This window comes from Saitoella complicata (genome assembly GCF_001661265.1).
Source record: "Saitoella complicata NRRL Y-17804 unplaced genomic scaffold SAICOscaffold_6, whole genome shotgun sequence".
NCBI lineage: Eukaryota > Fungi > Ascomycota > Saitoellomycetes > Saitoellales > Saitoellaceae > Saitoella > Saitoella complicata.
The window spans coordinates 138,457-165,649 of NW_017566997.1; the positions used below are offsets into that span (position 1 = coordinate 138,457).

Here is a 27,193-nt window from a genome sequence, read left to right on the forward strand (position 1 = left end):
TCCTGATAGGAGCCTGTCTATTCTGAGCCCGTAGCACCTTGGCAGTCACGCAACTCCTCTACTGCTGAGCACACTGCACACCAGGACCCTCACCATCCTCGTCGTCAGTCTCCCACTGCTGATCCGCCTCCTCACCACCAAACCCATCAAAGGTTCCCTTAACATACTCGGCATCATCCACAATCTCAGGCCCCTTCTCGGCCGCCCTCTTCACGTCTGGCAAGACAGTGGCCAGCTTTTTGAGGTCAGAGGTGTCCGACACCCAGTTGTCAGGAGGGAACTCAACCTCGACCTCGAGGAAGAGATCACCCTTGTCGTCGGAACGACGGCCGCGGGGCATACCCTCACCCTTGACGATGATGACCTCTCCAGGCCTCAACACCTTGCCAGCAGGGTGAGTGAAGCGAAGACCACGGCCATCAAGAGTCGTAAGGACGACGCGGGAGAACCCGCATAGTGATTCAGCGAGAGTGATCTTGAGCGTTGTGCGAAGATCAGATCCTAAGCGTGCAAAGTCAGGGTGCTCCTTCTGCCTCAACTTGAAGATGACGTCTCCAGTCTCACGACCAGGCTGCTCATCTGCCAAACCCGGCAATACGATACGCTCACCATCCCTCATACCACGCTCGACGTGGATCTCCAAGATCTTCTTCTCGTCAACGACCTTTTTACCCTTACACTTTCGACAGGCATGTGCCTCTGGGATCTTCTTGCCTTCACCGTCACACTGATCACACTCAACCTGCATCGTCCTCAACTGTCCCATACCATCGCGGGACACAGCAGACTTCAACCCACGTCCATCACATCCACCACATTTCTTCTCCTTCGCACCCTTCTTTCCACCAGTTCCAGAACAGTGCTGACAAACAACCTTTCTGCTTGCCGCCATTCGTGTGGTCTTGCCCTTGTACAGGTCTTCCAGACTTACGGGGTACTCTTGCACAGCATCCGGAGTCTTTCCACCTCTTCGTCCACCCCGATGAGGTTCCCGTCCAGGTCCGTAGCCGCCGCCCATACCTCCCATGCCCATCCCGAACATCTGCTCGAACAGATCATCCATATCCATTCCGCCACCCATCCCACCACCCATCCCAGGACCACCATCCGACCCGAACTCATCATACATCTCTCTCGATTCAGGCTCTCTCAGCGTGTCATACGCATCCTGAATATCTTTAAACTTCTCCGCTGCCTCCTCACGCTCAGGCTCGGGCACCTTGTCTGGGTGCGTCTCGAGGGCGAGTTTGTGGTAAGCCTTCTTGATCTCGTTCGAAGAAGCATCAGGCGAGATGCCGAGGAGGTCGTAATAAGCGGTATCGGCGACCATGATTTCAGACTATGATCCCAGAAGAAAGAGAAGAAAGAGTCTTGGATTTTTGTGAGTTACGTACAGCGCTGCCCCGAATTTTGGGAAGCGAGTGCAAGGCACCAAGGGCGCCGACCGGGTTCCAGCTCCAGCGCGTGAAAGGCCGTAGATAAATTCTATTTCGAGCCAGCGACGCGTTTTGCGTTTCGAGGAAGCATGTATAATCCACTACCCTTAGCTGTATGGTCTCGATTTAGCTACCTCCCACACGCACACATTTTAAGCGTTGCTATCTTTGCATTGCCTCCAAGATCTCTTTGGAAAAGTCCTTGCCTCGCCCACCTCGAGCACCCTGTCCCGAACTCTGCCCCCATCTCTCATCATGCTTCATACCAACTCCAGGTCCACTGATATCCGGTACAAGGTCCTCGTCACCGAGCTGACCGTTATACACATCATCCTCATCAATATCGTCGTCATTATCCTCCATATCTGAGATTGTCTCCGCCGACCCGCCTTCTTGCGGGGCCGAAGTAATGCCGGATTTATCCATCTTCATGTCCTTCATCAGCCGTGCCAGACTGTCTTCCTTGCTTTTCTCCTTCTTCGACTCGCGCTCCTTCATGAGTGCTTCCAGCTCAGGCTTGTATTCCTTGTTGTATTCTTCGACCTTGTTCTGGACAGCTTCCAGGAAGTCGTTAAAGCCTTGTCCGGTTACCGCGGATACACCAACAACGTCAAGATGTCTGTAAAATTCCTCCAACATCAAACTCATGGAGTTGATCAAGCTGTTCATATACCCAGAACCACCCGTACCACCGGTTCCTCCGAGCGTTTCTTCGTCCTCTCTCAGCGCTGCCTGGAATGACTCCCAATCACTCATCCACTCCTTCACTTTCTCAAAACCTCCACGTCCCTCCTCGTCTTCTGGCATCTCCACATCACACTTGTTGAAAACCAAGACCATCGGCAGCTTAGTCTTATACAGAATGGAGCATGCGTATAACATGTTCGACATAAATGTTGCTGGTGATCGTGTTCGTGGAGTGTCGATGATGTATGCAATCATGGTAGGGTATTGCGACGCAAGAGCATCAGTAATGATAGATCCGGAGGCAGACCAGGTGAAGATCTCGATCTGTCCAGGTGTATCCAGCAGAATGTGATCCACAGATGCAGCGCGCTTATTTACCAATCCGAGAACTTGGTCAAATTTCGTGGTAAACAGGTTGAGCGACGTCAGAATTCCTCCGTTGGGACCAAGGTTGTATTGCTTCATCACCTCACGGTAATCGACCGTGTCTCTGATATCGATATTTGCTCCGTAAGGTACATTCCGTACAGCTGGATCGAGGTTGAGGATGTATGGCGGCTGTTTCTTGGAATGAAGGTGGGCGTTCAGGCGTTGGAGGAAAGTAGTCTTGCCGGAGCCAGCCATTCCGATAACCAGAATGACGGCAGGCTGCTTCTCAGTCGTTGATTCCGTCGACATAATATCAGATCGAGAAGGATACCGGCGAGAGGTGGTGGTAATGATTTCAGGTCATGCAGGTATACGTACGGCCGAAATTTCAGGGCGGGAATGTCAACGTTACAAGCCCGTCAATATTGGAAGTTGCAGAACGTTACACTTTTTTTGGACATCGAATCGAAGGCGGCATATTGCAGAAGTGGACTCTTCGGAGTTCTTTACGAGGACATGATCACCCTCAAGGACTTCTCCCACCGTCTCGGGCCGCTTCTCCTCCGGAACGCTCAACCCGGCCAACGCTTAGGTATGGCGCCCTTGGGTGCATTGCACTCGTTGCCTACTAAACGATCTCACTAGGGATGGCGGTCTCTGGCGGCGTTGACTCTATGGCTCTGACTTACCTCACTCACCTCTGGGTGAAAGAACAGAACATCCCCTCGAACTATGTCACGGCGATAACAATCGACCACGACTCGCGACCGGAATCAGCTGCTGAAGCTGCTAAGGTCGGCGAATGGTGTGCTCAGTTCGGATTTCAGCACCACATTATCAAGCTCGACTGGTCTAAAGCCAAAGATGTGGCACCTACAAGATTCGAACTGCATGCACGACAGTTGCGTTATGAGGCGTTGTCCCGGGCTTGCATCGATAAAGGCGTGACAAAGCTCCTATTCGCACATCACTCAGACGATCAAGCTGAGACTCTTCTCCATCGGCTTGCAATGGGTTCGTCGTTTATGGGTCTATCAGGAATGCCAGCAGTGGCTCCTATTCCGTGTTCCCATAATATCTACGGAGCGCAGCATATTGAAATCTTACGGCCGCTACTTGGGTTCAGGAAAAGTGACCTGAAAGCGACGTGCAAGGCTGCCAATGTCCCCTGGGCGGAAGACCCAACTAACAACGATGCCACACTCACGATTCGCAACACAATACGAAAGCTATTTGCTGAACGGGCTCATGAGCTCCCGGAAGTGCTACAACCACAAAATCTCGTTAAACTGTCGCAACGTCTGAGAGCTGATGAGGACCGAGCGGAAATATACCTCAAAGATCAACTCGAACTTTCGCGCCTATGTTTTTTTCCGCAATCCGGAGCAATGTATGTCACTGTTCCGCCTCATATCATGCAACAAACAGAGGATATCAGGTTTCGCTTCGCCGCCATCATCGCCCAAAAGTTAACTCCATCAGTTGGGATGATCAGGAAGGGGCGCCTGAAAGAGACCGTCGACCGCCTGTTCACTGCTAAGGACGATAGGGTTTCGTTCAGGAATCTTTTATTTGACGTTAAATCTACCCAGCTTCTTGGGCAACAAATACTATGGTTCGTCAGACGGGCACCTTTGGACAAAGAGAGCATGAAGAAACTCGTTCCCCTACCCACGGACGGCACTTGGGAACTCTGGGATGGACGTTGGTTCATTCGTTTATCCTTAGAAAAGGGAAAAACCTTACGAAACCGTATTTGCGTGCGCTGTCTCTCCCCGAGGGACCTTCGAGCCGTTCGACTACTGATGTCGCCCAATGACTGGGCAAAATGGAATCGCTCAACTGATCATGCCATGTCCGGCGATACCCAATTCCAGATTCCTCTCGCCGTCGAAGTTTGTGACAAAGAGGACGGAACTCAAGAAGAGGTAAGACCCGTAGCGTTACCTTCCCTCAATATCCAGCTTCAACAGAAAGAGGGAATATTCGTGGAGTCGAGGTTCCGTGCTAAATCAGGACAATACGCAAACAAACCGATACAATTAGGAGACCCGTACAATCTGTTCACGCGGGGTTCAAGTATACGTAGGAAGGAGGAAATTGTCGCTGGGTCCAGGCGCGTTAACCAGCTTCGCTCGAATGACACATTCTATGGCCACTGAAGTGATAGATAGGAGATAATCAAATTAACTGTTGTCCATCGCCTCATACCTATCATTCGTATCGTAGCACATGTCATCCAAAAAGTAGCCCAATAAAGAAAGAATAAACGCCCGCTATGCCCAAATAAATGATTTCTGCACCAACCCTGTATCGTACGCTTCACCGCCCCCATGTAGAACCAGTTCCAACTTCCATCTCGTGAATATTGTCTGTATCAGCCGCGTTCCAAATTCCCCAGAATCTACATAATCTCATTCCTCAACCCACTGTTCGAACATCCATTCCATGTAACAGGCCCCAAGACCATCTCGGCCCTCCCCACAGTCCACATCTCAATCTTTCCCGCCCTCCTCATTCCCTGTTCTAAACACCACATCCTCAAAAACTGCGAATTAAGCCTCGGCTCCCTCGGTCGGGGCGAGAGCGGGAGATTTGGATGTGGAGTCTTGGTGGGAGACCACGTCGGTAATTCAATCGCCGAAGTAGGAAACTCCATCTCCGCCAACGGAAACAGCGCCGGCAACGAGGTAACCGGCACCTCCACCACCGGCTGCGGTGTAATAAGTGCAGGCGTAATGAGGTTCGCTGCGATATAACTCGACTCTGGAACAGCCGCCGAACTCAATGCGCGTCCGATCTTGCTGAGTGATCTTCTCAACTTGCTCGGTGCACGCGCGAAGAACCCGTCTTGGGTTTCGCCATCTTTCTTGCTTTCTGTCAGGGGACTGAGCATGAATACGCCCTCATCGTCTTCATTTTCGCGAAGAGGAGAGAGAGGGTGCTCGATTACGTCGACAGGTTCGCTTGCCAACGGAGAGCGTCTTGCGCGCTGAGACTTCGTGCGTCGAAGACAAGAACTCCAGGGTGTTATGGGGGTCGGAGACGCGAGAAAACCCTCGTCGTGACTGAAATCCGTGTGCTCGAGCGAAAACATTGAACTCGCGCGTGTAGGAGAAGTTGACTGCGTCTCCGTCAATGAAGGCGGTATGGACGGCGGACTCGGTAACGTCAACGTCAGTTGCTCCCGCTCCTTCTCTGTCGTGGCCAGTAGAAACGATGGCGCAGAAACGGCCCTCACAGGCGTAAACGGCTCCCCACACGGGTTCGCCCTGCGGTGCGGACTTAATGGTGCTGGTAACTCATGGTCCAAACTTGTCAATGCGCTCGGGCTGATATTCCTCAATCTCCTTCTGTAGGCATGGTCATGACCACTCATACTTTCCTGCACCTTTGACTTGCGAAAAGGCGGGATTGCGGTCGTTTGTAACACGCGTGCCACATGCGGTGGAGGAATTGGACATTCATTCGTCTTACTTTGTCGTAACCGCGCCGTCAATGTGCTTATCTGTTGTCGTCGGATGCCGCTGCCATTGTTTCCCGCATTACCTCCAACTTCCGTGAATGGATTGGCCATGGTGTCGACAGTCGTAGACCATGGCATCGCGCCTTCTCCTCAATTGCAATTGCCTCCTGTTTTGTCGTTGATTGTAATTGGTGTTGTGTTGTCGCCTTTGCTGCGGTTGCAGGTCCAGGCGCACTCACGCTGCGATATGAAGTGGTCGGGTAGGCGAAATGAATGGAGGTTACCTCAGAGGCGGTTCGAGCGGAGAATCGCGGATTGGTGATGATTGTAGACAAGGTCAATAGCTACTGAATGACGGGACAGAAAGCGTCGAGAATGATGTTTCTTCACAGGTGGCAAGGTGGGGCTCCTCTCAGCACTGGTCCGACGTCGGATCGTCGCTCCTCGGGGCCTTCGCGATCGTTGAACAGCTGGAAGCTTCACGCCCGCACTCGCGATGGGACAGCCGGTATATTTGAAGGAATCGATGCTATTATCTACCCAATCACACCCCCATCAAAAAAAGCTCAGCCTCCAGACGCGGTCGATGCAGGGCCTCCTTCGACTGCCCACGGCCGCACCCGAGACCCGAAATGCCTCCGCGGAGCTTCCAGAGTGCTGCGGCAGCCTTCTGCGCCGTAAATCAAACCTGCCCCATTTCGAGGCATCTCATCCAATAACACAATGAATCTAGCCCTTGCCCCCAGAGATCCCTGCAGTTGCGAAGTATTTGTGCCGAGCCTTCCGTGATGCCGAGACGGATTGAAGGGATCAAGGGGGGGCGTTTACAATTTGGACTTGGACGCCGAGACAGAGGAAGTAGGAGCCTCTGCGTCGGACGAAACCTTTACCTGTTTTATCCTTGTTAGCATGTTACAGATGTAGCAGGTCGAGTGTACTGTACGCACCATCATCTTCCCCGTGTTCGCGCCCTCGAATAGTTGGACCAGCGCACGCGGCGCAGCATCGATCCCGCCATCGACAATGTGTTCCATCCTCTTGATCTTTCCTTCCAGTAACCTGTGACTCGTTGTTAGTATCCTTTGATGTTGACAAGAACTACCGCAACCACCATTGAGCCAACTCCTTCCTCGCCTGGTCATACTCCTTCAAGAAATCAAATACGATAAACCCTTTCAACGTAATCCTCTTCGAGATAACCAACAAAAACGCACGAGGACCTTGCGGCTTACTCGTGTTATACTGCGAGATACTACCACAGATAATAAATTTCGCATGTGGAGCGGCGAGTTTGAGGCATTCATCGAGGATGTCGCCACCAACTGTACGGAGTTCGTCAGCAAAGTCATCGCAAGCTCGACGAAAATATTCCGTACCATTATCAAAATACACATTAATCCCGCCCCTCCCAACCGCCTCCCTCAAATCCCTCTCCCACCCTTTCTTCTTGTAATCCACACAACCATCCCACCCCAACTCCCCCCTGACCCACCTACACTTCGCCTCCCCTCCCGCGATCCCAATAACCTTACACCCCTTCACCTTCGCGATTTGCCCCACAACACTTCCCGTCGCGCCGGCAGCGGCACTGACCACAACTGTACAATTCGGTCCCAATACGTTTTCGGGAACGTGACGGAGAAGTCCGAAGTAGGCAGTGAGACCTGTCATGCCGAGGGTGGAGAGGAAGTCACGCGGAGTCGCGCCCTGAGGGAGGATCACTTTTTCGATTCCGGAACCGGTTGTGACGACGTATTCGCGCCAGCCGAAGGTACCGACGACCAAATCACCGGGGTTGTAGCGTGGGTGTTTGGAGAAAGTCACGGTGCCGATGCCATAGGCTCTCATGGCCTGTTGTCATTGGTTAGTAAAATGCACGACATAGCAGAACAGCTTTTCCTTACCTCTCCGATTTTCACGGGAGGGACGTAGGATTTCGTGTCATTCATCCATCCTCTCATAGCTGTATCACTTGATCAGTCACCCTCTGCGTCCGCCACCTCCCATCTCAAAGTAGCTCACCAGGATCCAATGACAGATAGTCAACCTTGATAGCAATCTCTCCGTCCTTCAACGTTTTATCAGTCGGGATCGGTCCTCCCTCCTCCGTCCTGAACACCTCGGACGGGATGATCTCGTTCTTGGGCCTGGAGGCGAGGACGATCTGTTTGTAGGTCGACATGTTGGCGTTGAATGGATACCTGCCTGTTTGTTCAATGACTGACGAAGCAATGGATGTATACGAGCAGGGTGGGAGTGTTTGGTGGGGAGCTCATGAACGCGGGGCACGGGTGCCTGGGCCCGAAACTGGGGTTCGGTCCGAGATTGATGAGGGGTGTGATGTTTTTTGAAGTCTACCTCCAGAACCTCTTGGCGCCATGAGTCCAATGGATGGTATTAACCAGTATTATACGCCGAACGCCTCCTCGTCCAGTAACGTCTTCTCCTTCCAGCACTCCTCAACCCACGCAGCACTCACCACCCTTGGCTGTTTGTCTCGTAATGCCAAGCGGGCCCGGAGCTTTCGCAACCTTGATCTGTCACTTGGATCGACAACGACATGCGTGATGTCATTATCGTAGAAGTCTGTGCAGATATGTGCTCCAGCGAAGGCGAGCGTGGTGGAGACGAGGTATAGTCTGCTCGGCATCGTTAGTCATATACGCCGAGCTACCGTGAGCAATTCCGAACCTGTTCACGTCTTCCCTCTTTCCGTCCTGACTGGCTTCAGCCAGGCCATACTTTTGTCCAAGTTGGGGGGTATCTAGGTATACTGTACATCGTGCGAATAACCAGCCGGGCAGGACTTCTTCCTCGCCATACTCTTCCATGAAGTCCCTGATAATTTCCTCTCGGTCCCCCACCTTGTCAATATCCACATTGACATTATCGAGAACATTCGACAGTTCCTCCACCTTGATCTCGGTGGTGTATGAGTCTCCAAATTCGTCGACATTCTCCTTCATCTCTCGCACGGTCTGTTCCGTAGCAAAATATATGTACCTTGGTTCCAAAGGTAATGGGTAACCTGCTTCAATACTGTCCAGAACCCATGCTGGCTTGATGATGTCGTGCTTACCGCGCTTGACTAGAGCCGCGACTTTGACGAGGTTCCTGTCCGCGATGCAGTTAACATCGGGACTAGCATTTTCAGACTGAAATATGTGTGCTAGATGGTCTCTCAGAAGCGCTTCAAGGGCGACTTTCGACTCCTTCTTGGGTGCGACCATTTCAGTCATTACATCTGTGAGTCAAGGTTAGCCCGCCACGTATCCATGCCGTCGTACCGTCACCCACAGAAAGAAAGGTCCTTGAAAATTTCGGAAGTCGCCGCTCCATACTGATTCTTCACCACTTCATCGTGACCCTCAGCACCATACACGGTGAAAACCTGCTTGCTTCTCGACGTTCTCACGCGCTTTTTTTGGACCTCCCTAAATACCGAAGTCAGCACCACGTAACGCGCGGCTTTAGGAATTTCTTACAGTTTCCTCTCTTCCTGCTCATGCGCCGCCTGGTTCTTAAGCTCCAAGAAATCTTCCCAATTTAGCGCATTCGTCCAATCCCTATCAGGCCTAAACCGTTGAAACCGTGGAAACCGAAGAGACAGGCCCGTTTTCCATTCATCTGACGCGATGATCTGTGCTGCTTTGACTTGAATCACGAAAGACCTGAGGGTTTGTCATCAACATCACGTTTCAAAAGAGTTGAGAATGAAACGCACTTATCCGGCATAATCCACTCATCCGGCCTCTGAAACGTCTGGTTCCCTGCAAGCTCCATCACATGCGTAGGCGGATTCCTCGTATCCCATTTCTGCCACGCTCCTTCCGTTTCATGCCTGTGATAGAGATTAGCGACGTCCAAGGTGCCCCGATGATCGAATCACCATCACCTTATCTTTGCATAGTCCTCCGCTCTAAAGCCTCCGCCTACACGGCAGAAGGACCAAAACTTCATGACGGGTTCACCCGGTTCATTTGGGTCGTCGATTCGGAGTCCGCACATGAAGGAACTCAGTGTTCCTCCGCGCCGACCACCACCGTAATATCCCCCAAGAACAAGGAGATCAAGGTTCTATACATATTTCCGTCAGAAACATCTCAAAATGAAGAATGGGGCTTACCTCTCCGAACTCCTTCATGTACTCCGGCTTGATTTTAACCCACTTTCCACTCCTCGAACTCGGAATATAGATACTGTCCGGATCCTTCAAGATCAACCCCTCACTCCCCTGCTCAACCACCCTCCTAAACTGCACCTCGACATCCTTCACCGCCCTTCCCTCCACATACCTATGCAGCTCAAATCTCCTCTTGATCTCCTTCATGTATCCCTGCTCCACCATCTTGCCCAGAATGTTGTCGCGGCGCTGAGATAAAATTTGTAGACATAGTGATTTCCCGTTTAGGTACAAGATGTCGTATACGAGGTCTGTAGGAAACGTCAACACTTGATTTAGCTTCAGGCTGTTCGAATCATACAGAATGGTCGGTGACCGGCGTTATCGCTTGTCTCCCGAACTTGTTCGTCCTTCGCTGCGGATTTTAGGGTTCCGAAGGCGACCATGCGGTCGGCGATAGGGTCCCAAGTTACCATTTCGCCGTCAAGGATTAAACTATTTTGCACATCCGTCATTCACATGTCGGGTAAATGCGAAGTAGGGAAGACTTACTTTTGGATGTTGTCAGAGAACACGCCGGCAAGATGCTTGGTGAACCCCGCGGTGGGATCATCCGCCCTGGCCCCATACATATCCGTATAATCCTTTCCCTTTCTGTGCACCTTCATTAGCCTACGCTTGGACAGCATACACCCAAGACAATGGCACCTATTCGCCACAAGTCAGCAACATGCACAAATATAAGTTTCTTCAGAGGTGACTGACAGACCTTGAAAAAAACTTATAATTCCCTCGATCATAATGCATCTGAATCCTCTCCCCATCCAACTTCTCCTCAATCCAAAACGTCTTATGCTGCCTTCCCAAACTCTCCACCGTACTCGCGAAATCCCTTTTCTGGAAGGAACACAGTTGAGGCTGAAAACATTGGTTGAGTTGAAGTTCGGTTTTGTCGCCTTCGAGGCGGAAGCCTGGGTCGTAGAGTTCCCAGCATACGCGGCGAAGGGAGGAGCAGACGTTGAATAATCTCTCCGCATCGGGGTGCCATTGATCGAAAAATGTCTTCTCTGTCGCTCCGATTTTCATTTGTCGCAGAATGATCCGGATTAACCACTTCATCTCCACCGGACTCATTCGCTTGTAGAATTCGGTGATGATAACCCTCTGTTCATCCTCTTTGGACACACGCGAGAGCTGGTCAAGGAGGTTATTGACTTGATCGATCGTGAGATCACCCATCTCGGTAACCGCTGGGCGTTTGGAGATAACCTCATAACAGCGACCCGCAAAGTCACCCGCAGTCCTCTGTGGTCAATCATCAGCACGTGGCTCGTCGTATATTGGAATGAACAAGGGGGAGGGGTTACCGACTTTCGAGTCTTGGATAGCTTTCCACCCGCGGAGGGATTGCGCATCTTCGGAGTCGGGGGAGAGGGAGAGGACTTTTGGGAGGATTTTGGAGAGGGCGGATTCTTTTATGCCGTACATTAGACGGTTTCTGTCGCGCTGTCAGAGCATGTCAGAAAACAAACTCAAAGAAGAAATTCCTGATCTCCTACGTCTGGCATGACTATTCATCAATGATCAGCATACATTCACGAAAAGGTGAGGCGGGAGTGCCATACTCAACCGAAAAGCAGGATAGATATCGGCCCCAACGCCCTTCCTCCACCTCTGAATAAACGTCTGAATAATCTTCTTCCTCACCTCCGCCGGATTTACCGCGACCCTCCCCCTTCCAGCACCGGCTGTGGGCTTCTTCACATTCCGCAACAACGGCTCAAACACACTCATGATCAACTCCCTAAACGGGAGACTATGTTTATCATTCTTCGGTCGATTTGGGTATTCCTCGTCCAACCTCGCTTCCTCTTCGGGATCCATTTTGGATCGTGGGAAAGATTCTGGTTGGAGGTGAGGTCTTCCCGGCAACGTTGGTCGTAGTGTAGTGCATGGGCTTGCTGGAGGCTGCGTCGGCCAGATCCCGGCCCGAATGTGAAGCAAAACACCAAACAAGGACGCCGAGTACGGTCCGTGCGAGAAGCCCGACTAATTTGGGACCAAAAGGATCCTATTTTCGTTCGCTGTATTGTCGATTCCGTGCCGGTTCGAACGATACCGGACACGCCGTCGTTCGACGCTCGACACCCGCGGCATTGGGAGTACGATATCTTGGCATTTAATTACGAGTTTCGTTGAGTCGGACCTGAGAGGTTGGCATGTTAGAGGCTTGGTGATTCCTTCACGTCAGTGTTCTTAACGGATGTCTGTCCGGGATCGTGTCCAGGCTATGGATGCTGTCAGTCTGGCAGCAGCAACTCGAGACTCGAACTCTACCATTCACACCATGTACGCTTTCTCCAACATATCACGTATATACTGACTCTGAGGACAGGCCTAGCATACAACGTGCTCACTCATCCGCCTCCTTCATCCAACACACCATCGACCAGCGTGCCCACGCCTTAGACTCCTCCGGCGCCGGCACAGCAGCCCTCAACGCAGCCAAACTATCCTACAGCCGACACCCCCCAGAAAAACGATCCACCATCTCCGCAACAGCGGCAGCTAGTCTCCGGGCAGCGCAACCCATGACAGCAGCCGCCCGCTCAAAGAAGATCGTGACGAAACCCATCGTGGATGAAGCACGTGTTACGGCGAATGGAGCGTTATCGGGTGCTGCAAAGGCTATGGGGCATACAACCCGGCTACAGGATCGTCCAGTGAATGTGCGGGCGCCGGCGACGAATGCGTTGAGTGCTGCTCGGACGAGTACGCAGTCGCATTTTGTTCCGGCGAGGAATGTGCATCTCATGTCGCCGCCTGTGACGCCGAGGTTACGGAATGTTTCGGATCCCGTTGCCTCTATTAATATTATACCGGCTACGCCGACAGTGGAACGGGGTTCGAGTACGCTTTATGGAGGACATGATGGGTTGCAGTCGAGAAGGACATCCGTTTCGTCTGTAGCGTCGGTTTGGATCAATGAGTCTAGCGATCCAAACAGGAAACCGCATGCACCGACTTATCCTGTAACGGAAACGCATAGGGCGATATCGACAAGTAGCTCTGCCAGCAGAACCGCTGCTTCCGTGAGCCCAGCATCAACCTCAGCAACAGACTCACAACCAGCACCAGCCGCGCCATCAATACAATACTCACTCGCTCCCTCTCTCGCAAGTCGCCCAATCTACCTAACCCAAACAAACTCCACCCCCGCCCTGCCTACCTCCTCTTCCCATCCGACATCACCCTCGACAGGACAACAGGACTCGACATCAAAAGTCTTCCTCCGGCCCTACCCAGAATACAAACAGTCCAAACCCCTCAAACCACGCTCAATTATCACCCCTCCCTCCCCACCCCAACTCATCTCCCGTAACTCATCCGAAGCTGCCTCATTGGCATTTCAGCGTACTTCAACCACGCAGGCTTCTCGCTCGCCGTCTCCGTTACGGAGGCAGTCTATAGGTACGAGTACGCCGAGGAGAGTTAGTATCCCCCGTACACTACGGAAACCGAGTCCGGATGACCATGGACAACAGACACCGGGTGGGAACTGGAAACAGAAGAGCCGGTCGACGGTGACGGAGGAGGAGAGGAAGAGGTACGAAGGTATCTGGGCCGCGAACAAGATTAAAGTATCTTCACTCCTCAACCAAGATCCCGACGGTGAGGCATCCCGGAAAAGCATGGAAACTTCCGTATCCGGAATCACGGCGGTGGATGACAGCACCTGGGACGAAGACACCATCGACCCCCTCGTCCTCCGTGGACTCTGGAATCGCTCACGTCTCCCCAACGCCAATCTCGCCCAAATTTTCGCCCTAGTCCACACCGCGTCCCCCTTCGAGCACCAACACGCCATCCTCCCCGGATACCTCTCCCGTGAAGAATTCCTGGTAGGGATGTGGCTCATCGACGGTATGCTCGCCGGGAAGAAGTTACCGAAGGAGGTTGCGAAGGAGGTGTGGGAAAGTGTTGGGTGGTTGTCGGAGCTGAGGATTAAGGATAAGTGGTTGGATGGGACGGGGAAGAGTAAGCACAAGAAGCATCACAAGTTGTTGCGTTTGCATCATCACAAGAGACATTGAAATTGCATAACAATGGAAAGCAGTTGTGGGGATAGGGATAGAAAGGTTTGCATCATGGTTTACGGCGTTTAGGGACAGCTTACGATAGGCGTTAATTTGTTAATCGCTTCAATACCAAAGTTTGGATATCATTAAACTCCAATAAGAACCCATCGAACAATCTAATCAAAGTCGTGTACGCCGTCCCAGATGCCCTTCGCGACGTTCTAATCATACAACACGAAACACAGGCTTGCTTGTGCCCCTGCAATTGTCAGGTTGGTAAGCGCTACTTGTGAATTTAGAATCCCTCGTCGTCCCACTCACTCGTCATCGTCAAGTCACCCTCGTGAATCTCTTCCAGCGCATCCCCGCTCCTTGGAAAAGCGTCACTCTCAACACTTGTCCGACTCGTGCTCGAGCTCGGCGTCCTCATGCTCCTCATATCCTGCTCCCTGTCGAACACCATTTTCGGGGGTGGTTCGCGTACGAAGTTCGGGATTTGGGTAGGAACTTTGTCCGGACTGCTGACAACCCTCCTCATCGTTCCCGTCACACCGGGCGCTCGCAAACCCGCAGTGAGCTTACCCGATAAAGCTGACTGAGTACGTACATGTCCATGGCCGCTACCTGGACGAGCATTGATGTCTCGGTCAGTCAATGTCCTAGACTTGGATGGACTTGGTCCGCGATGGTCGAAAGCTTGGCGGAGCATGCTGGTACCGACCGTTCGCCCTGCGGTAACAGGCTTGGTCTCCAATCTCCTCACTGTCGCAGGAGTCTTGCCTGATGGAGTTCCCATTACCCCGCGCGGTGCAGTCTTCCTCGGTGTACTCGGGGCGCTACCCGTCGAAGCAGGAGCAGCCAGTGCCCTAAGCCTCTTGTCTACCTTCGCAGCGTGCTGCTCTGTCCCAAGCACGTCAAGGTACCTCTCCCCTCTCACCATAAACACCCGTCTATGCTCCACCTCATAAGCCGCAAGTGCTTCGCGCAGCTCACCCTCAACCTTCGGCAGCATCTTCTCCAACCTCTTCCTCTGTCGCTCTTCTTCGAGCAGGTTAACACGCTTAGGTCCCTTGGCCAACAAGCGTGAAGAGTCTTTCTGCGCCTCATCCAAGGCGTGCTTCTCGGCAACCAGTGCTTCGTGTTGAGAGATAAGAGCGTAGATCGGAGCATTGGCCTCGTAAAGCTGCTCTAACCTCTGCACCTCCCCTTCATGTGCCGCCAAAGACGCGTCGGTGAAGATGTCCGTGAACGCGGGCTCAAACTCATTATTCTCCTCATCGGAAAAGTAAAGCTGCTCCCACAGGGTCTCGAGTTGTCGTCGGCAGTCTTTCACGAAGAGGTGAATGTTCTGTCTTTTGAGTTCTTCCAATCTCCTGTACTCAAGCTCGTAACCTTCGATGACGGTGAGGGAAAAGCCACGATGCGAGCGAGTGAAAGCCTGGATCCCTTCCTCTGGCAAGGCAAGTTTGGCCCAGAGTGGTTCAATCGCAGCCTTCAGTTCATCTAACCTCTGCCTCCTCTCCTCCTTCTGACGGGCAAGTTGGTCGCGTTTCATCTCCAACCTTTGCACATCACTCTCGCCAACACCCAAGTCTTCAGCTCTATCCTTCCAGCAGTCGAGAATCCTGATGTCGAACTCCACACCTATTTCGCGCACCTCCGTTCCCAGATCCGTCCATAGCCCTACGATCTCCTTCGCAAGCGATTGTATGCGTGTTCTGCGACGGTTGAGCTCAAGCGAACAGCGCGCGACTTCTGACTCAAGGAATGAAATTCTGGCGAGGGAGAGGTCTTCGTACGGCGTTGTTGATGGCTGAAAATTGACGAATGACGGGGCAAGGTAGCCTGAAAACGTATCAAGCTGCTTGTACAGTACTAAGACCAGAGGTTAGCAAGAGCGAAGAAGTGCGGATCAGAGGCGCATACAATCTACAACCTCTACCCTCTCGGTATGCACTTCCGCGATCTTCTTATGCTCAATCTCAAATACTCTCAGCGCCTGCCTTAGTGGTCCCTTGACCTCCACACCAATGTCCGCACTTCCAAACACATCCTCATCACGTCCCGGACCCGTGTTTCCCATCTCAAGGTTCATATCCATCATGCTCTTTACCAATGTTTGGCATTCAGACTCTATTACTGCGCATTCTGATTGTAATTCATCGACGTGTTTCTGAAAGGTCGATGATAGAGCATTGAGGATATCCTCATTTCGCGCCGTCTTTTCGCCATCTGTTGCACCCAAGCGGTCTTGAAGCGTCGTTAGGTTGCTATATGACTCCTCCAAAGCGGAGAAGAGCTTTTGCCAGTCCATGCTTGGCCGATCTGATCTAGTCGTGTCGCCTAGGAAAAGCGAGAGAATGTGTTTGCGAATCCAAAAATACGAGATGTAGAAGCGAATGAATGCGGATCAAGCAACGCAAGACTGTTCTCTTTGCTGGTTTGGTGTTGAGTTTCTGGTAATATCGGGCAACAACAAACAAGTGGCTGACCTGGCTGCCGTAGCAACGCATGAACATGCAGGTGACAGCTGTACGCATCCGACCTCGTAGATCCGCCATGAAGAACCCTATCTCCATCAATCAGTCGTACCACAGTTCCAGCTGATTTTCTCCGGTTGCCTATCGCCATTTTCACCATGAACTTGAATCATGTGACTTTGGTATAGCCAATTGGTTACATATCTTTTCAATTCTGGCCTTGGCGCTACTATGTACCGGCTGCGGTACAATACCATAGGATTCTTTCCAACGCTGAAGGGGAGATGACCCTGGATAGAATGGACTAGCCTAGGAATTGACTTTAATCAAACATACCGGTAGGTCAAGTCATGATTGTTCTGCCCAAGACCTAAGACCAAAATCGTGCACACACTCCGGTATTGTCACCAGCGACCTACTTCCACATGTGTTGCTCATTCTAATCGTACGCACCGCCTGTAGACATCGTAGCCAAGAAGAAAAACCTACGACGATCCAGTCGTCGTTGTCGAGATAACACCGTCATCACACCAGCTCCCCACACAACTCAAATACTTGCACCAACTACAATGCCCTCCGCCATTGTAGAAGTTGTTGATGAGCACCGCCATCAGGACGACACTTCCTACCAAGCCTACCACGCGTACCAGGATCCACAACCACCACCCCTTCGAGCGGTTCGTGAGGCGAGGAAGGCGTCGGTTGGTCACAGGCGCATAGGGTGTCTGAGTGTACTCATCCGTGAACCGAGACGGTGTACGCAACAGCGCAAGACCCAGAAGCAAACCCATTACGAACCCACCGATATGTGAGAAGTTGTCCAAGCCAGGCAACAATCCCAACCCAAAGGACACCGCAATCTCGATGAGCAAGAAAATCAGTGCACGACCCGGTCTCTCGTATCGTTTCCATTCCATACAAAGGTCAAGGAGCGTCAAAGCGATCACACCAAACAACGCACCGGACGCTCCCGTAGACGCCGTTCCGTCCGCGGCAAAGTTCCCACCAAGGACGAACCCAAAGATACCAGAAGCAAGATAGATCGGAACCAAACGCAGAGGACCAATCGAACGTTCCATATCCGCACCCATACGAAGTTGTAGAAGAAGGTTGAACAAGATGTGCAGAATTCCTGCGTGCAGGAACATGGGTGTGATGAACCTCCACCACTGATCCGGCTGCAAGTCGGTCTTGAACCCGCCCATCCCACATAATTGCTCAAGCGAGCACTGATTCAAAGGAGTAGAGCTTGTATCATTGACACATGGCCACCCCAAACTTGAATCGTCTGTAATACTTGCGATCGTGTGCATGCACGGTGCAAAACGTGCGCCGAGGTGTATGAGAGTATACGACGATGGCCCGATTAGCGGATTGAACGACGGTTTAATCTCAATCGGTGAACCAGTAAACTGAGCGTTCTTGATGATTTCGACGATAAAGACGATAAGCTGGACCAAACTCACGAACCAGATAAACCATGGTTTTGTTAGCCACTTATTCCTCGCTTGTCGTTGCTTCCCAGTCTCCGCCACCGGAGACACGAATTGTACGTTTCCTCTTGCTTTGGGTGGTGGTGGACCAGCTAATGGTAGTGTTGAGGTTGACGGTGCTCGTAGTGGGATGGTGTCGGAGTATTGACGATCGTTGGCAGTGTGAGGTGTGTAAAATTCTGGCTCGCCATCCTCGATATCAGGACTCCTGTCGTTACGGTAAGAGTTGTAGGACGTGGGCACACGTCCACTAGCATCCCATACTGGGGACGGAGAGCGCTCGCGATAGTCGGAACGGTAAGAAGGGGGCAACGATGGTGCTGGTCGAGTAGGCATCGTGCTTCAGGTGTAAAACGAGTGCTGGAGATAGTGGAAGTGCAGTGATAACGTTAGAGACTGTTACTGATCAAATGGCAGTGAATGGATGTCGTATGGGCCTGCTCAATCGTCGCTTAACTTTATTTATTTCGCGTATGCTTGGCGTCCAGGCGACGTACGGATTCAGCCACCACAGCAGTAGAACTGCTATAATTAGCATCAACATCCGATAGCACTTAAGTCGGTGTTATCTTCGCCGAGGAAGCGGGACGGATACGGATACGGGAATGACGGGCTGGGCAGTTCTCGGATTCGATTCGCAATTGCGCACGCTGGGAAGCCGCTTGAAGGGGGGGGGGGGCACTTAAGCTTGGGAGTCTCTGAGCGACGTCGTGGAAAATTAATAAGGCAAAAACACAAAAGCACGAGCGCACAGAGACCGAACCCTGTTCCCAGTCCCTTTCCTCTGAACTCAGCTCAGACCTTGTCATAGTCGTCGCGCGCCGTGATCATTCCGTCAAGTTCAGGGATCATGTCCATTCTCTAAGATGCAGGTATATTATCACGCATGACCCTCCCAGACGCCCAATGAAATATCCAAAAACCCATTACGCTTCAACCGTGGTCTTGTTTTACTCCTCAACCTCAGTAACTTCTCCAGTCTTCGACCAATAAGCAACCAACTTGACCTTGAAATCCGCCATCGCAACGCCAAACATTTTCAACAACCTCGTCTGATGTCCACTCAGCGTCTCCCCCTCCTTACAAACCTGGTATTCATTATCAAGAGTAACAATACCGTTCTTCAGCCTAGTCGGCATACCGAGCTGACGGAGTGTAGGCTCGAGGGTGTTGGCCATAACAACATCGTCATCGGCGGGGATGTCGCCACCACGGGAGTAGATCTGGCCAGCGGGGACGACGAAATCTCTTGTCGCGACGACACCGGCACGTGCGAAATCGGTCTTGACGTAGCTCTCGAACCAGTCCTTTACGACGTCGGCGGGGTGGTCGGTGAAGAGGATACCGACATTTCCGGCAAGGTATTTAGTGAGCTTGAACAAACCGTCGGCGGCCTCGTCCTCGGGGGTGGTACCGAGAGCCTTGGCCATGACCTTTGTTCTGCCGAAGAGGATACGGGAGTCTTTCCACTCGGAACGGACTTGCTTGAGGTATGTGTTGCGCATGTTCTCAACGGAGAAAACCCAAGCCTGTGAGCCCCATTCGTCAGCACGACAGCATAACCAGACGTTGAGGAAACGAACTCACGTATTGATACTTCTCAACACACTCTTTCGCCTGGGTGTAGAGCTGCTCCTTTCCCTCCCTTCCCTTCTTATCGGTTTGCGTAAGGGAAACTGCATTGCAATTTTAGCCTCGATGGACTCGAGGAACCCAAGACGCTTCACCGCGACTTACCGACTCTGGATCTCTTTGACTTGGGCATTGTGAATGATTGATCTGGTGTTTGGACTTTGCTTGTCTGTTTTCGTCGAGGCGACCAGCTTTTGTCTTTTTTTGGTATCGGGCGCAGGTGGCCGTGCGATACGATACTGCTGTGTGCGGTAAGCGGGGGCCTTCTCGATTGGGACAGCGGATGTAACGAAGATACAACACCAGGAAATGTACGGGTTTATGGACTACCTGCTACGGTCGTTCAACAAAGAAACAGGATGGAGCGACCAGAACCTCTACTCAAACCTTACAGGGACGTCTCGAGGTACACCTCATCACTCCGTCAATTGAAACAAAACTGACAGAGGTGCTTCAAACAGCCCTCCTGGACTTCGTCCACCCCCTCGGCCTCCACTTCCACATCTCCTCCTACCCCTCCCAATCCTTCATGTCCTCCTACACACTCTCCACCCTCCCCGTCCTCGACGGCTCAATGGCCTATCTCTGCACAACCCGTCCCCTCTCCTCCATAACCCACACCAAACACGTCCCCCTCCACGAAATGATCGAAGGCTACCGCGAACCACCAGAATTAAAGAAACACCCCGAACCATGGGAATGGGAGGTATGGCAGAACGGGAAACGGGTGGATAAGAAGGATAGTTTGTTGTATGGACGGATGTATATCCCGAGTTCGACGTTGGAGGCAATGTATACAAGGCGAATCGCACCGACGAAGCAGTTGATCCTCGCGTGTGTGAGTGACACCAAGCTTCCTAATGGCGGGACGATTACCGCAGAGATCCAACACGATGTAGGGAAGTGGTCGACAGAATACGTCTACTCAACCGAAGGTGGCATGCTCGGCCTCCGTGGCCTCTGGAATTTCGGCCCAGATCCCCGGAAACCACGGACACCCCCTTCGCCGTCCCTATACTCCTCACATACCGGTGTACACGATACCCCACCCATCCCTTCCGGCCGCCTCTCAGCCGGTGCGGAAATTTACTACGGCGCACTCACCAAATCAGCCGGAATGTCCCTCGGTCTCCGTTACGCCTCCTTTGCATCGAATCAAACACCACGAACGATGACACTAACGTGGAATCCACTCATGGGTTCAGTCTCAACAACCTACGCCGTCAAGAACGCACTAACGAACAGCGCATTCTGCTCTCGTTTCGATTTCAACATGTTTTCCTACGAATCCAACCTCGCTCTCGGTTGCGAAATATGGCAATGGCGCGATGGTTCCCTCTCAACATCAACAGCGAGTGGGATGGAGAAAAAGGACGAAGATGTAAAGGGAGTGTTCAAAGCCCAAATCGGAAATTCGCTGGGGATTGGGTTGCAGTGGGAAGGACGATTTAAGGATTTTTTGTTTAGTTTGGGGACGGTGTTGGATTTGACGAATAAGACGAGTCCGGTGAGGAGCGTGGGGTTGGAGTTGCAGTATTCGTCGTGATGTTGGTGTCGAGACAATGAGGCCAGTGACGGCGTGGGTGAATGGACAAGGGCATCAAGTCTATAGAGTCAATACAATAGGCAAAGCCAATGAACAAGAAAGTTCAGGTCTAATATAACATTCAATTGAAATCAAGGTATACTATCGTGCCCAGCACACTACCCTACACTAATCCTACTTTCATACCATTATATCGTACACAATCCTCGCTCACATAACAAGCTTAGATAATGTTCTTAATCTTCTGCAGCAATCCCACCTTCTTGTCATCCTCGGTCTCATCCTGCATCCGATCAGCAGTCTCACCCGCAACCTTCTTTTTGTGCTCAACCTGGCTCTCACCCTTGGAGGGGTGGGTACCGTGCTTCGCAGCGACATCCTCACCAATCTTCTTGGCCTTGCTCTCGGTAGACTCACCAGCGTGGTCACCCTCGGCAGGCTTGTCAGAGTTCGTGAACCCACCCATCTTTTCCTCGAGGAGGATGGCTTGGTATCCAGCGCCGGGCCTGGCAGCGTCAAAATCGCCTCCGTCAGCGGCGGTACCGGAAGAGGGCTTGATCTGATCGTGGGAGATACCCCGACCCTTAGGCACGTCCTCTTGGTCCTTGGGGTCATCGAGTGGGTTTCCGGAACCTTGGTGCTTGTCCTGGTGTTGGGGCTTGTTGTCATGGGGGGGAGCACCTACGGAAGCGAAAGCCTCTCCGGGGGCCACTCCACCGCCAGTAGTGAGGCCAGACTGTCCGGGGTGAGCAGAGTCGGTACCGGACATGGTGGTAGGGCCGGAGGTTCCGGTCGCGGAGGGCTTCATGGATTCTTGAGCGTGAGGGGCGTTTCCACCAGCGGCGGGCTGACCGGTAGAGGTGGTACCGGGGCCGTAGTTCTCATCGGCACGGCCAGAGAGGGCACCACGGGGGTTGGGTCCCGCATTGTCCGGCACAGCCTGCTGTCCGGAGCTCGAAGACTGGTGTCCTCCAGGCAAGTTACCAGCGGCGCCCTGCGCACCAGGCATACCAGCCGTACCATGGCCCGTAGCAGCCTGGTTGTCAATGTTGTAGTGCTTGTCATCGGAGCGTCTGTCCTGCTGGTGTGCGGTCGCGGGAGCCTCAGGCTTGTAGTTGTCGCCGCGGGCAAAGTCGTTAGCGTTGGAGGTGTACTGGGCCTGCTTGCTCTGGGCCTGGCCACCGTAAGTGGTCGGGAGCTCGCCCTGCTGGCCGGAGGATCCGTGAGAGGAGTAGCCCTGGCCCTGGTTGGAGGATTCAGTAGAGTACTGCTGCGTGGAGGAAGTGTAGTCAGCGGGAACCTGAACACCGGTGGTGTAGCCGGTAGATCCAGTGGTGTACTGCTGGGTAGAAACACCGGTAGGGACGTAAGAGCCCTGAGTGGTTCCAGAAGGAGGAGCGTACTCTGAACCCTGACCGGTCAAAGCGGTGTTTGCGGTCTCAGGGTTCACGGCCTCACGAACGTACTCCTGAGTAGATCCATGGTTTGCTGGCTGAGAGTCGAAGGTGGAGACGGGGCCAGAGGGAGCGGCGTGGCTCTTGTTGTCGGAGTATCCAAAAGAAGACATTGTTGTTGTTTGCGAGTGTATGCGGAGTGTATGCTGGGTGTATGCTGAATGGAGAGCAGGGAAAGGGAGGGGGGAGCCGGCGGGGTTTATATGCTCGACGGCTCTCCCGGTCGCTCTGATGATGTCAGCCAGCCGGGGCCTCCCTTGCCGACTTTTCTCAGGCGCGTCACTCCCCACGTCATCATGACGACGGCCCTTCCATTTAAACGACGACGGCTTCTATTTAATCTTTAATCTAATCTTCCTCACTACGATTTACCTCCACACACCCCTTCGCCCCTTCAAACTTCTCCTTTATCCTCTCCTCAATCCCCTCTCGTAACGCTCTATCAGCTTTATCCCCCATGATATCTAGTGGATCAACCTTGACAATCACATTCGCGACACAGATCGCGTCGTGGGGTTGCCAGACAGTGAGTTTGTCAACCCGTCTCACACCCGGAATATCCGCAATGTCTTTCTGCACAGACTCAATCTCCCGCCCGGGCGCAGTCATAAGAAGCATCTTTCCCGTCGTCCGTGCGTACGTAAAACCCAACCAAGTCGTTACCCCAGCCATCGCAAACGCAACAACCCTATCCGCCAACACACTCACCTCCCCCATCCCATGCATAAAGATCAACACAACCGCAATGAGTGGCGTAATCAGCTTGAACGGGTTCATCCTCGCCCCCATATCTCCCAAGAAGAATTTGGCGTACTTCCCATGTCCCTCAAACAACATCCCACAAATCCCACTCATCACAACAACCCCAACAAGACCCCACTCCACCCCTCCTCCCTCCCCATGTCCATGTCCATGTCCATCGCCCCCATGCGCCCCACCATGATGCCCATGTCCCCCTACCACACCCGCCCCAACTCCCCAACCCACCACAACATCCTCCAACGTCTCTTTCAGAATAACTCCCAAAGCTCCATACAACAAAAACACCGCTCCGAAAAACCCTGCCAACACCTCTCCCTGCCTGAGTCCGAATGGACGTCGTACGGAGGGTTTATCCCATACCTCGAAGTTCTGGAGGGAGGAGGAAAGGGAGCAAGTCAGGGATCCGAGTGCGTCGAATAGGGTTACGTAGGATAGGGATGTTGAGGAGTGGGAGGGGGAGGTGTGCCAGCACAGTGCCGCTGCCGCAACATGAGCGAGTGCTACCACAAACCGACTTTTCTGAGCGGAGGTTAGGGAGGAGAGAACCTCGCGCATGGTGGGGACGGTGTACGACGCAGGAAGCGCCAACGGCGCCCTCTCCTTCGGCGGCAAGAAGATATTATGCGACAACGACCTTTGGTGGTGATGTCCCCTCCTGGACACCGGCTTCGTCCCCGTCCCATTCCCACCACCCCACGCAGGCGGCCTCTTCATCGGCGGACTACTCGGGACAGATGGGAAACTGAACGGTGCCTTGACGGGATGAATTGAGATCCGCTTGGGTGATGGAGAACGCGGGGGTGCGGGGATCGAGACATGGCGGGTGGGAGAGGGGGAGCGGGATCGTGGGGCTGGGATGGCGAAGGCGAAATTCTTTTTTGGGGTCGAGGTTGGGCGTGAGGGGGAGTAGCTTAACGAGAGCTTTGGCGGGGAGATGGTGGAGACGGCAGAGGCGAAGCTGCCGTGGGTGTGTCCGTTTCCATTGCCGTGGCTATAGCTGTGATTGTGATCGTGCCCATGATGGTCATGGTGATCGTGATGATGTCCATGTTCATGTCCGTTCGGAATCGCCATCGGCTCCGTCCCATGCGGCCTCAACTCCGGTATCCTCCCAATTTTCAACCCACCACTCCCCATATCTCCCTCATCCGCACCCACATTCGAGTCGACGGAGGACGAATGAACGTGAATCGAAGGGTTACTCGCATTCGAGGAGTCATATAAAGATTGTCGTGCCATCTAGATCATATGGGTATAAATGCTGATGGTCGAGAACGGGCGTGCGGTGTTTGCGATGTTTGCGGCTGGTGGCCTTGGGCGGTTGCGATTGCCCCATTTGATGCAGGGTCTGCAGAAGAGCTGCGCCGTGACGAAACCTTAATTGAGTTCAATTGAGAAACCGAACGTCAAACAGAGATTTCTAATTACCGTCAACTAAGAACCGTGAAGGTCGATTCAGCCAAACCATAAAGAGTACTGTCAAGGATCAAGCGCAATACTCTCCAGAAAGATGCCCACGCTTTTGTACGTCTCTCTCCCATGCATTCCTCCCTCTCCATCCCCTTCTAACTTCTTCACAGAGCCACAGGAATCGCAGCCGGCGGTGTAGGCGTCGAATGCCTCGAAACCGTCATCCTCGAATACGCCCGCAAAATCCCCATCCAATCCTGGACCTTCATCCTCGCTCAACACGATCCGCGCTCATCCCGCTCCCGAGAGGCTGTGCAGCGTCTCCAGAGTTTGGAGCCAAAGTTGCCGGGGTTGAAAGTTGAGGCGCATGAGTGTGATTTGAGCAAGTTGGAGAGCGTGAGGAATTTCGCGGCGAGGGTGAAGCAGGAGGTAAAGGATGGGATCGAGGTTATGTTGCTGAACGCCGGTGCTGTCTTCCAAGATGGCCCAAGATTCACGGAAGGCGTCGAGGAGACTACGATGGTCAACCACATCGGGCACTTCCTCCTTCTCGCCTTACTTAAGGACCAGCTTCGCTCTGCTGAGGGGTTTAAAGCAAAAGTCGTCTTTACTGGCAGCGAACTCCACAAACGCGCCGACCCCGCCCAAACATGGGAACAGCTCTCCCTTACACCCGGCTCTATCCGCCCGGGTTACAAGTACGACGCCATGCAAGCCTATGGCTGCGCGAAACTTCTCCAAGCATATTGCCTCCCACACTGGTCATCCCTCCTCTCGCCCCACAACACAACCGTAACCATCGCCTCCCCCGGCTTCGTCCCCTCCACCCTCCTCTCCCGCTCCTCACCCTGGCACCACAGGCTATTGATGAACCACGTTATCCATTACGCTCCATTCGCGAGGACCCCGGCACAGGGTGGGAGGAGTATTGCGAGGGTTATTTGCGATGAGGAGCATTTAGGAGGGAGGACGGGGGTGTTCGTGGATAAAGCTGGGAATGTGGTTGAGATGCATGGTGATGTGTATGTGGAGGAGAGCGCGAAGAAGGTTTGGAATAGGACGTGTGAGATTGCGGAGGTGAAGGAGTTGGTCATTGCTTGAGCCATCTGATTGCAGAGCTGGTCTGTGCGATATAAAGCGAGTGTACGATTCTTGGTATGGAGTAGCATTAATGAACGTTCAACATTGGCATGTCCTATCCTATCGTGTGTGTATCCAAAGTTCTGTAGGCACCTATCGTACACGCTGATCCTTTTTGCCGTCCAGGACTACACAACACCGTCAATCTGCTGCTGCCCCGCGCTCTGTCCTCCCTGAATAGCCCCGTAACTCGACGCAGCAGCCGCTGAACCCGTGCCAACCTGTCCTTGATGCGCATCCGTGTGCTGCTTCTTCCTCCCTCCAACCCACCCATGACTCTCCAGCGGCGCATCAATATGCCCTCCACTGCCTCCTTGCCTCGCCATATTGTCCTGCGCCCTCTTAATCAAAACCTGCTCCAACAAAACCGTATTCCTCGTATTACACTTAAAAATCATGTCCGCAATATCCCCTACAATCGGAATCAAGCCAATCCCGAAATCGAAAGCGAGGTTGGCGTACATCTGGGAGACGACATGGGGAGGGAGGTCAGCACCGCATGCGGTTTTGATGACGTTGTAGGCGAGGAGGGCGTCGAGGACGTCACCGATTACGGGGAGGAAGCCAATGATTGCGGACCAGCCGAAGCGGAAGGAGCAGCAGATGCAGGAAATGGAGCGGTCGAGGCGGTAGGACTTTCTTCTAACCTGTACCTCATTGTCAGTCGCGGTGCTTGCCCCCATGCGAAAGAACGAGATACCTTTTTAAGAATCTTTGCGTCGCGATCACTTAAGCCTGGGGGAATGCCCTTTCTCTTGCGCTTCTGGCCGGGGACGTCGGGTTCGAAGTAGGGGTCCTCTTGGTTGAACAGGTTCTTCTTGCGGTCGCCGAGGACGCGGTCTATGACGACGCTCTTGAGGATAGCTGCCATTTTGGATGGTCTTACCGGGAATAAATGCTGGGATGATCGCCTTGGTGTTGAGTTCCGCAAGGCTTCAACCTTATCCCCTCAGACAGAGGAAGCCTTACGTCATGGATGTTCTGGTATCATACATGGTAGACACGAATATTACACGATTAGGTTTTGCTTGTATTTTCAAAGAAGATAACTGACCAGATCACTTTCAATCTCCTACTTTCTGCAACAGTCAAAAACGCGTCGACCTGCTCAAGTGC

At 52.8% G+C, this 27,193-nt stretch overlaps 15 protein-coding genes across 15 annotated transcripts; 4 read left to right on the plus strand and 11 right to left on the minus strand.

The window, feature by feature from the left end:
• Positions 1-58: 58 nt before the first annotated feature.
• SAICODRAFT_54527 (DnaJ domain-containing protein) lies at positions 59-1,330 on the minus strand (the record flags this gene model as incomplete). The annotated part of the gene is made up of 1 exon (XM_019169293.1): positions 59-1,330. The coding sequence occupies one exon, from the start codon at positions 1,328-1,330 to the stop codon at positions 59-61; it is 1,272 nt and encodes a 423-aa protein (XP_019025471.1).
• Positions 1,331-1,598: 268 nt separating this feature from the next.
• Positions 1,599-2,801, minus strand: SAICODRAFT_54327 (uncharacterized protein; the record flags this gene model as incomplete). The annotated part of the gene is made up of 1 exon (XM_019169280.1): positions 1,599-2,801. One exon carries the CDS (start codon positions 2,799-2,801, stop codon positions 1,599-1,601), a length of 1,203 nt encoding a protein of 400 aa, XP_019025472.1.
• A 104-nt stretch (positions 2,802-2,905) lies between these two features.
• SAICODRAFT_208766 (uncharacterized protein) lies at positions 2,906-4,775 on the plus strand. Its single transcript, XM_019166344.1, has 2 exons — positions 2,906-3,084; positions 3,138-4,775. The coding sequence occupies exons 1-2, from the start codon at positions 3,009-3,011 to the stop codon at positions 4,652-4,654; spliced, it is 1,593 nt and encodes a 530-aa protein (XP_019025473.1). The 5' UTR covers positions 2,906-3,008; the 3' UTR covers positions 4,655-4,775.
• SAICODRAFT_29507 (uncharacterized protein) lies at positions 4,685-6,167 on the minus strand. The gene has a single exon (XM_019167438.1). It carries the CDS (start codon positions 6,067-6,069, stop codon positions 4,897-4,899), a length of 1,173 nt encoding a protein of 390 aa, XP_019025474.1. The 5' UTR covers positions 6,070-6,167; the 3' UTR covers positions 4,685-4,896.
• A 266-nt stretch (positions 6,168-6,433) lies between these two features.
• Positions 6,434-8,211, minus strand: SAICODRAFT_17915 (NADP-dependent leukotriene B4 12-hydroxydehydrogenase). The gene is made up of 6 exons (XM_019165877.1): positions 7,981-8,211; positions 7,863-7,921; positions 7,335-7,809; positions 7,070-7,280; positions 6,906-7,017; positions 6,434-6,848 (listed from the first exon to the last, which is right to left on the minus strand). Exons 1-6 carry the CDS (start codon positions 8,138-8,140, stop codon positions 6,783-6,785), a joined length of 1,083 nt encoding a protein of 360 aa, XP_019025475.1. The 5' UTR covers positions 8,141-8,211; the 3' UTR covers positions 6,434-6,782.
• Positions 8,212-8,365: 154 nt separating this feature from the next.
• Positions 8,366-11,986, minus strand: SAICODRAFT_90017 (DNA ligase 4; the record flags this gene model as incomplete). The annotated part of the gene is made up of 13 exons (XM_019171670.1): positions 11,707-11,986; positions 11,641-11,651; positions 11,453-11,587; positions 10,851-11,386; positions 10,634-10,735; positions 10,443-10,576; positions 10,085-10,392; positions 9,854-10,035; positions 9,683-9,799; positions 9,444-9,629; positions 9,256-9,392; positions 8,650-9,202; positions 8,366-8,600 (listed from the first exon to the last, which is right to left on the minus strand). Exons 1-13 carry the CDS (start codon positions 11,963-11,965, stop codon positions 8,366-8,368), a joined length of 2,895 nt encoding a protein of 964 aa, XP_019025476.1. The 5' UTR covers positions 11,966-11,986.
• A 1,763-nt stretch (positions 11,987-13,749) lies between these two features.
• SAICODRAFT_29508 (uncharacterized protein) lies at positions 13,750-14,223 on the plus strand. Its single transcript, XM_019167439.1, has one exon. The coding sequence runs from the start codon at positions 13,774-13,776 to the stop codon at positions 14,173-14,175; it is 402 nt and encodes a 133-aa protein (XP_019025477.1). The 5' UTR covers positions 13,750-13,773; the 3' UTR covers positions 14,176-14,223.
• A 232-nt stretch (positions 14,224-14,455) lies between these two features.
• Positions 14,456-16,474, minus strand: SAICODRAFT_6124 (uncharacterized protein; the record flags this gene model as incomplete). Its single annotated transcript, XM_019169832.1, has 2 exons — positions 14,456-16,035; positions 16,087-16,474. The coding sequence occupies 2 exons, from the start codon at positions 16,472-16,474 to the stop codon at positions 14,456-14,458; spliced, it is 1,968 nt and encodes a 655-aa protein (XP_019025478.1).
• Positions 16,475-16,718: 244 nt separating this feature from the next.
• SAICODRAFT_90020 (rhomboid-domain-containing protein) lies at positions 16,719-18,773 on the minus strand. Its single transcript, XM_019171671.1, has 2 exons — positions 18,631-18,773; positions 16,719-18,570 (listed from the first exon to the last, which is right to left on the minus strand). Exon 2 carries the CDS (start codon positions 18,467-18,469, stop codon positions 17,126-17,128), a length of 1,344 nt encoding a protein of 447 aa, XP_019025479.1. The 5' UTR covers positions 18,470-18,570; positions 18,631-18,773; the 3' UTR covers positions 16,719-17,125.
• A 310-nt stretch (positions 18,774-19,083) lies between these two features.
• SAICODRAFT_34051 (mRNA turnover protein) lies at positions 19,084-19,898 on the minus strand (the record flags this gene model as incomplete). Its single annotated transcript, XM_019168329.1, has 3 exons — positions 19,084-19,662; positions 19,721-19,809; positions 19,871-19,898. 3 exons carry the CDS (start codon positions 19,896-19,898, stop codon positions 19,084-19,086), a joined length of 696 nt encoding a protein of 231 aa, XP_019025480.1.
• Positions 19,899-19,965: 67 nt separating this feature from the next.
• SAICODRAFT_29512 (mitochondrial distribution and morphology protein 10) lies at positions 19,966-21,463 on the plus strand. The gene is made up of 2 exons (XM_019167440.1): positions 19,966-20,171; positions 20,227-21,463. The coding sequence occupies exons 1-2, from the start codon at positions 20,075-20,077 to the stop codon at positions 21,309-21,311; spliced, it is 1,182 nt and encodes a 393-aa protein (XP_019025481.1). The 5' UTR covers positions 19,966-20,074; the 3' UTR covers positions 21,312-21,463.
• A 71-nt stretch (positions 21,464-21,534) lies between these two features.
• SAICODRAFT_24167 (uncharacterized protein) lies at positions 21,535-22,878 on the minus strand (the record flags this gene model as incomplete). The annotated part of the gene is made up of 1 exon (XM_019166754.1): positions 21,535-22,878. The coding sequence occupies one exon, from the start codon at positions 22,876-22,878 to the stop codon at positions 21,535-21,537; it is 1,344 nt and encodes a 447-aa protein (XP_019025482.1).
• Positions 22,879-23,002: 124 nt separating this feature from the next.
• On the minus strand, positions 23,003-24,855 carry SAICODRAFT_208954 (uncharacterized protein). Its single transcript, XM_019166347.1, has one exon. The coding sequence runs from the start codon at positions 24,764-24,766 to the stop codon at positions 23,114-23,116; it is 1,653 nt and encodes a 550-aa protein (XP_019025483.1). The 5' UTR covers positions 24,767-24,855; the 3' UTR covers positions 23,003-23,113.
• A 73-nt stretch (positions 24,856-24,928) lies between these two features.
• Positions 24,929-26,038, plus strand: SAICODRAFT_70100 (NAD(P)-binding protein; the record flags this gene model as incomplete). The annotated part of the gene is made up of 2 exons (XM_019170536.1): positions 24,929-25,051; positions 25,108-26,038. The coding sequence occupies exons 1-2, from the start codon at positions 25,038-25,040 to the stop codon at positions 26,036-26,038; spliced, it is 945 nt and encodes a 314-aa protein (XP_019025484.1). The 5' UTR covers positions 24,929-25,037.
• Positions 26,039-26,088: 50 nt separating this feature from the next.
• On the minus strand, positions 26,089-27,006 carry SAICODRAFT_29513 (uncharacterized protein). Its single transcript, XM_019167441.1, has 2 exons — positions 26,778-27,006; positions 26,089-26,724 (listed from the first exon to the last, which is right to left on the minus strand). Exons 1-2 carry the CDS (start codon positions 26,946-26,948, stop codon positions 26,206-26,208), a joined length of 690 nt encoding a protein of 229 aa, XP_019025485.1. The 5' UTR covers positions 26,949-27,006; the 3' UTR covers positions 26,089-26,205.
• Between the last annotated feature and the right edge of the window lie 187 nt (positions 27,007-27,193).

Coding starts and splice junctions, on each gene's coding strand:
- SAICODRAFT_29513 (XM_019167441.1), bottom strand. CDS start 26,948: ATGGCAGCTATCCTCAAGAGCGTCGTCATAGACCGCGTCCTCGGCGAC. Junction 26,725..26,777: donor ACGCAAAGATTCTTAAAAAG/GTATCTCGTTCT, acceptor AATGAGGTACAG/GTTAGAAGAAAGTCCTACCG.
- SAICODRAFT_90020 (XM_019171671.1), bottom strand. CDS start 18,469: ATGCCTACTCGACCAGCACCATCGTTGCCCCCTTCTTACCGTTCCGAC.
- SAICODRAFT_29512 (XM_019167440.1), top strand. CDS start 20,075: ATGTACGGGTTTATGGACTACCTGCTACGGTCGTTCAACAAAGAAACA. Junction 20,172..20,226: donor CCTTACAGGGACGTCTCGAG/GTACACCTCATC, acceptor TGCTTCAAACAG/CCCTCCTGGACTTCGTCCAC.
- SAICODRAFT_17915 (XM_019165877.1), bottom strand. CDS start 8,140: ATGTCGACCTACAAACAGATCGTCCTCGCCTCCAGGCCCAAGAACGAG. Junction 7,922..7,980: donor CTATCTGTCATTGGATCCTG/GTGAGCTACTTT, acceptor CAAGTGATACAG/CTATGAGAGGATGGATGAAT. Junction 7,018..7,069: donor AGGAAGGAGTTGGCTCAATG/GTGGTTGCGGTA, acceptor AACGAGTCACAG/GTTACTGGAAGGAAAGATCA.
- SAICODRAFT_29507 (XM_019167438.1), bottom strand. CDS start 6,069: ATGGCCAATCCATTCACGGAAGTTGGAGGTAATGCGGGAAACAATGGC.
- SAICODRAFT_29508 (XM_019167439.1), top strand. CDS start 13,774: ATGGAAACTTCCGTATCCGGAATCACGGCGGTGGATGACAGCACCTGG.
- SAICODRAFT_208954 (XM_019166347.1), bottom strand. CDS start 24,766: ATGGCACGACAATCTTTATATGACTCCTCGAATGCGAGTAACCCTTCG.
- SAICODRAFT_208766 (XM_019166344.1), top strand. CDS start 3,009: ATGATCACCCTCAAGGACTTCTCCCACCGTCTCGGGCCGCTTCTCCTC. Junction 3,085..3,137: donor TCAACCCGGCCAACGCTTAG/GTATGGCGCCCT, acceptor CGATCTCACTAG/GGATGGCGGTCTCTGGCGGC.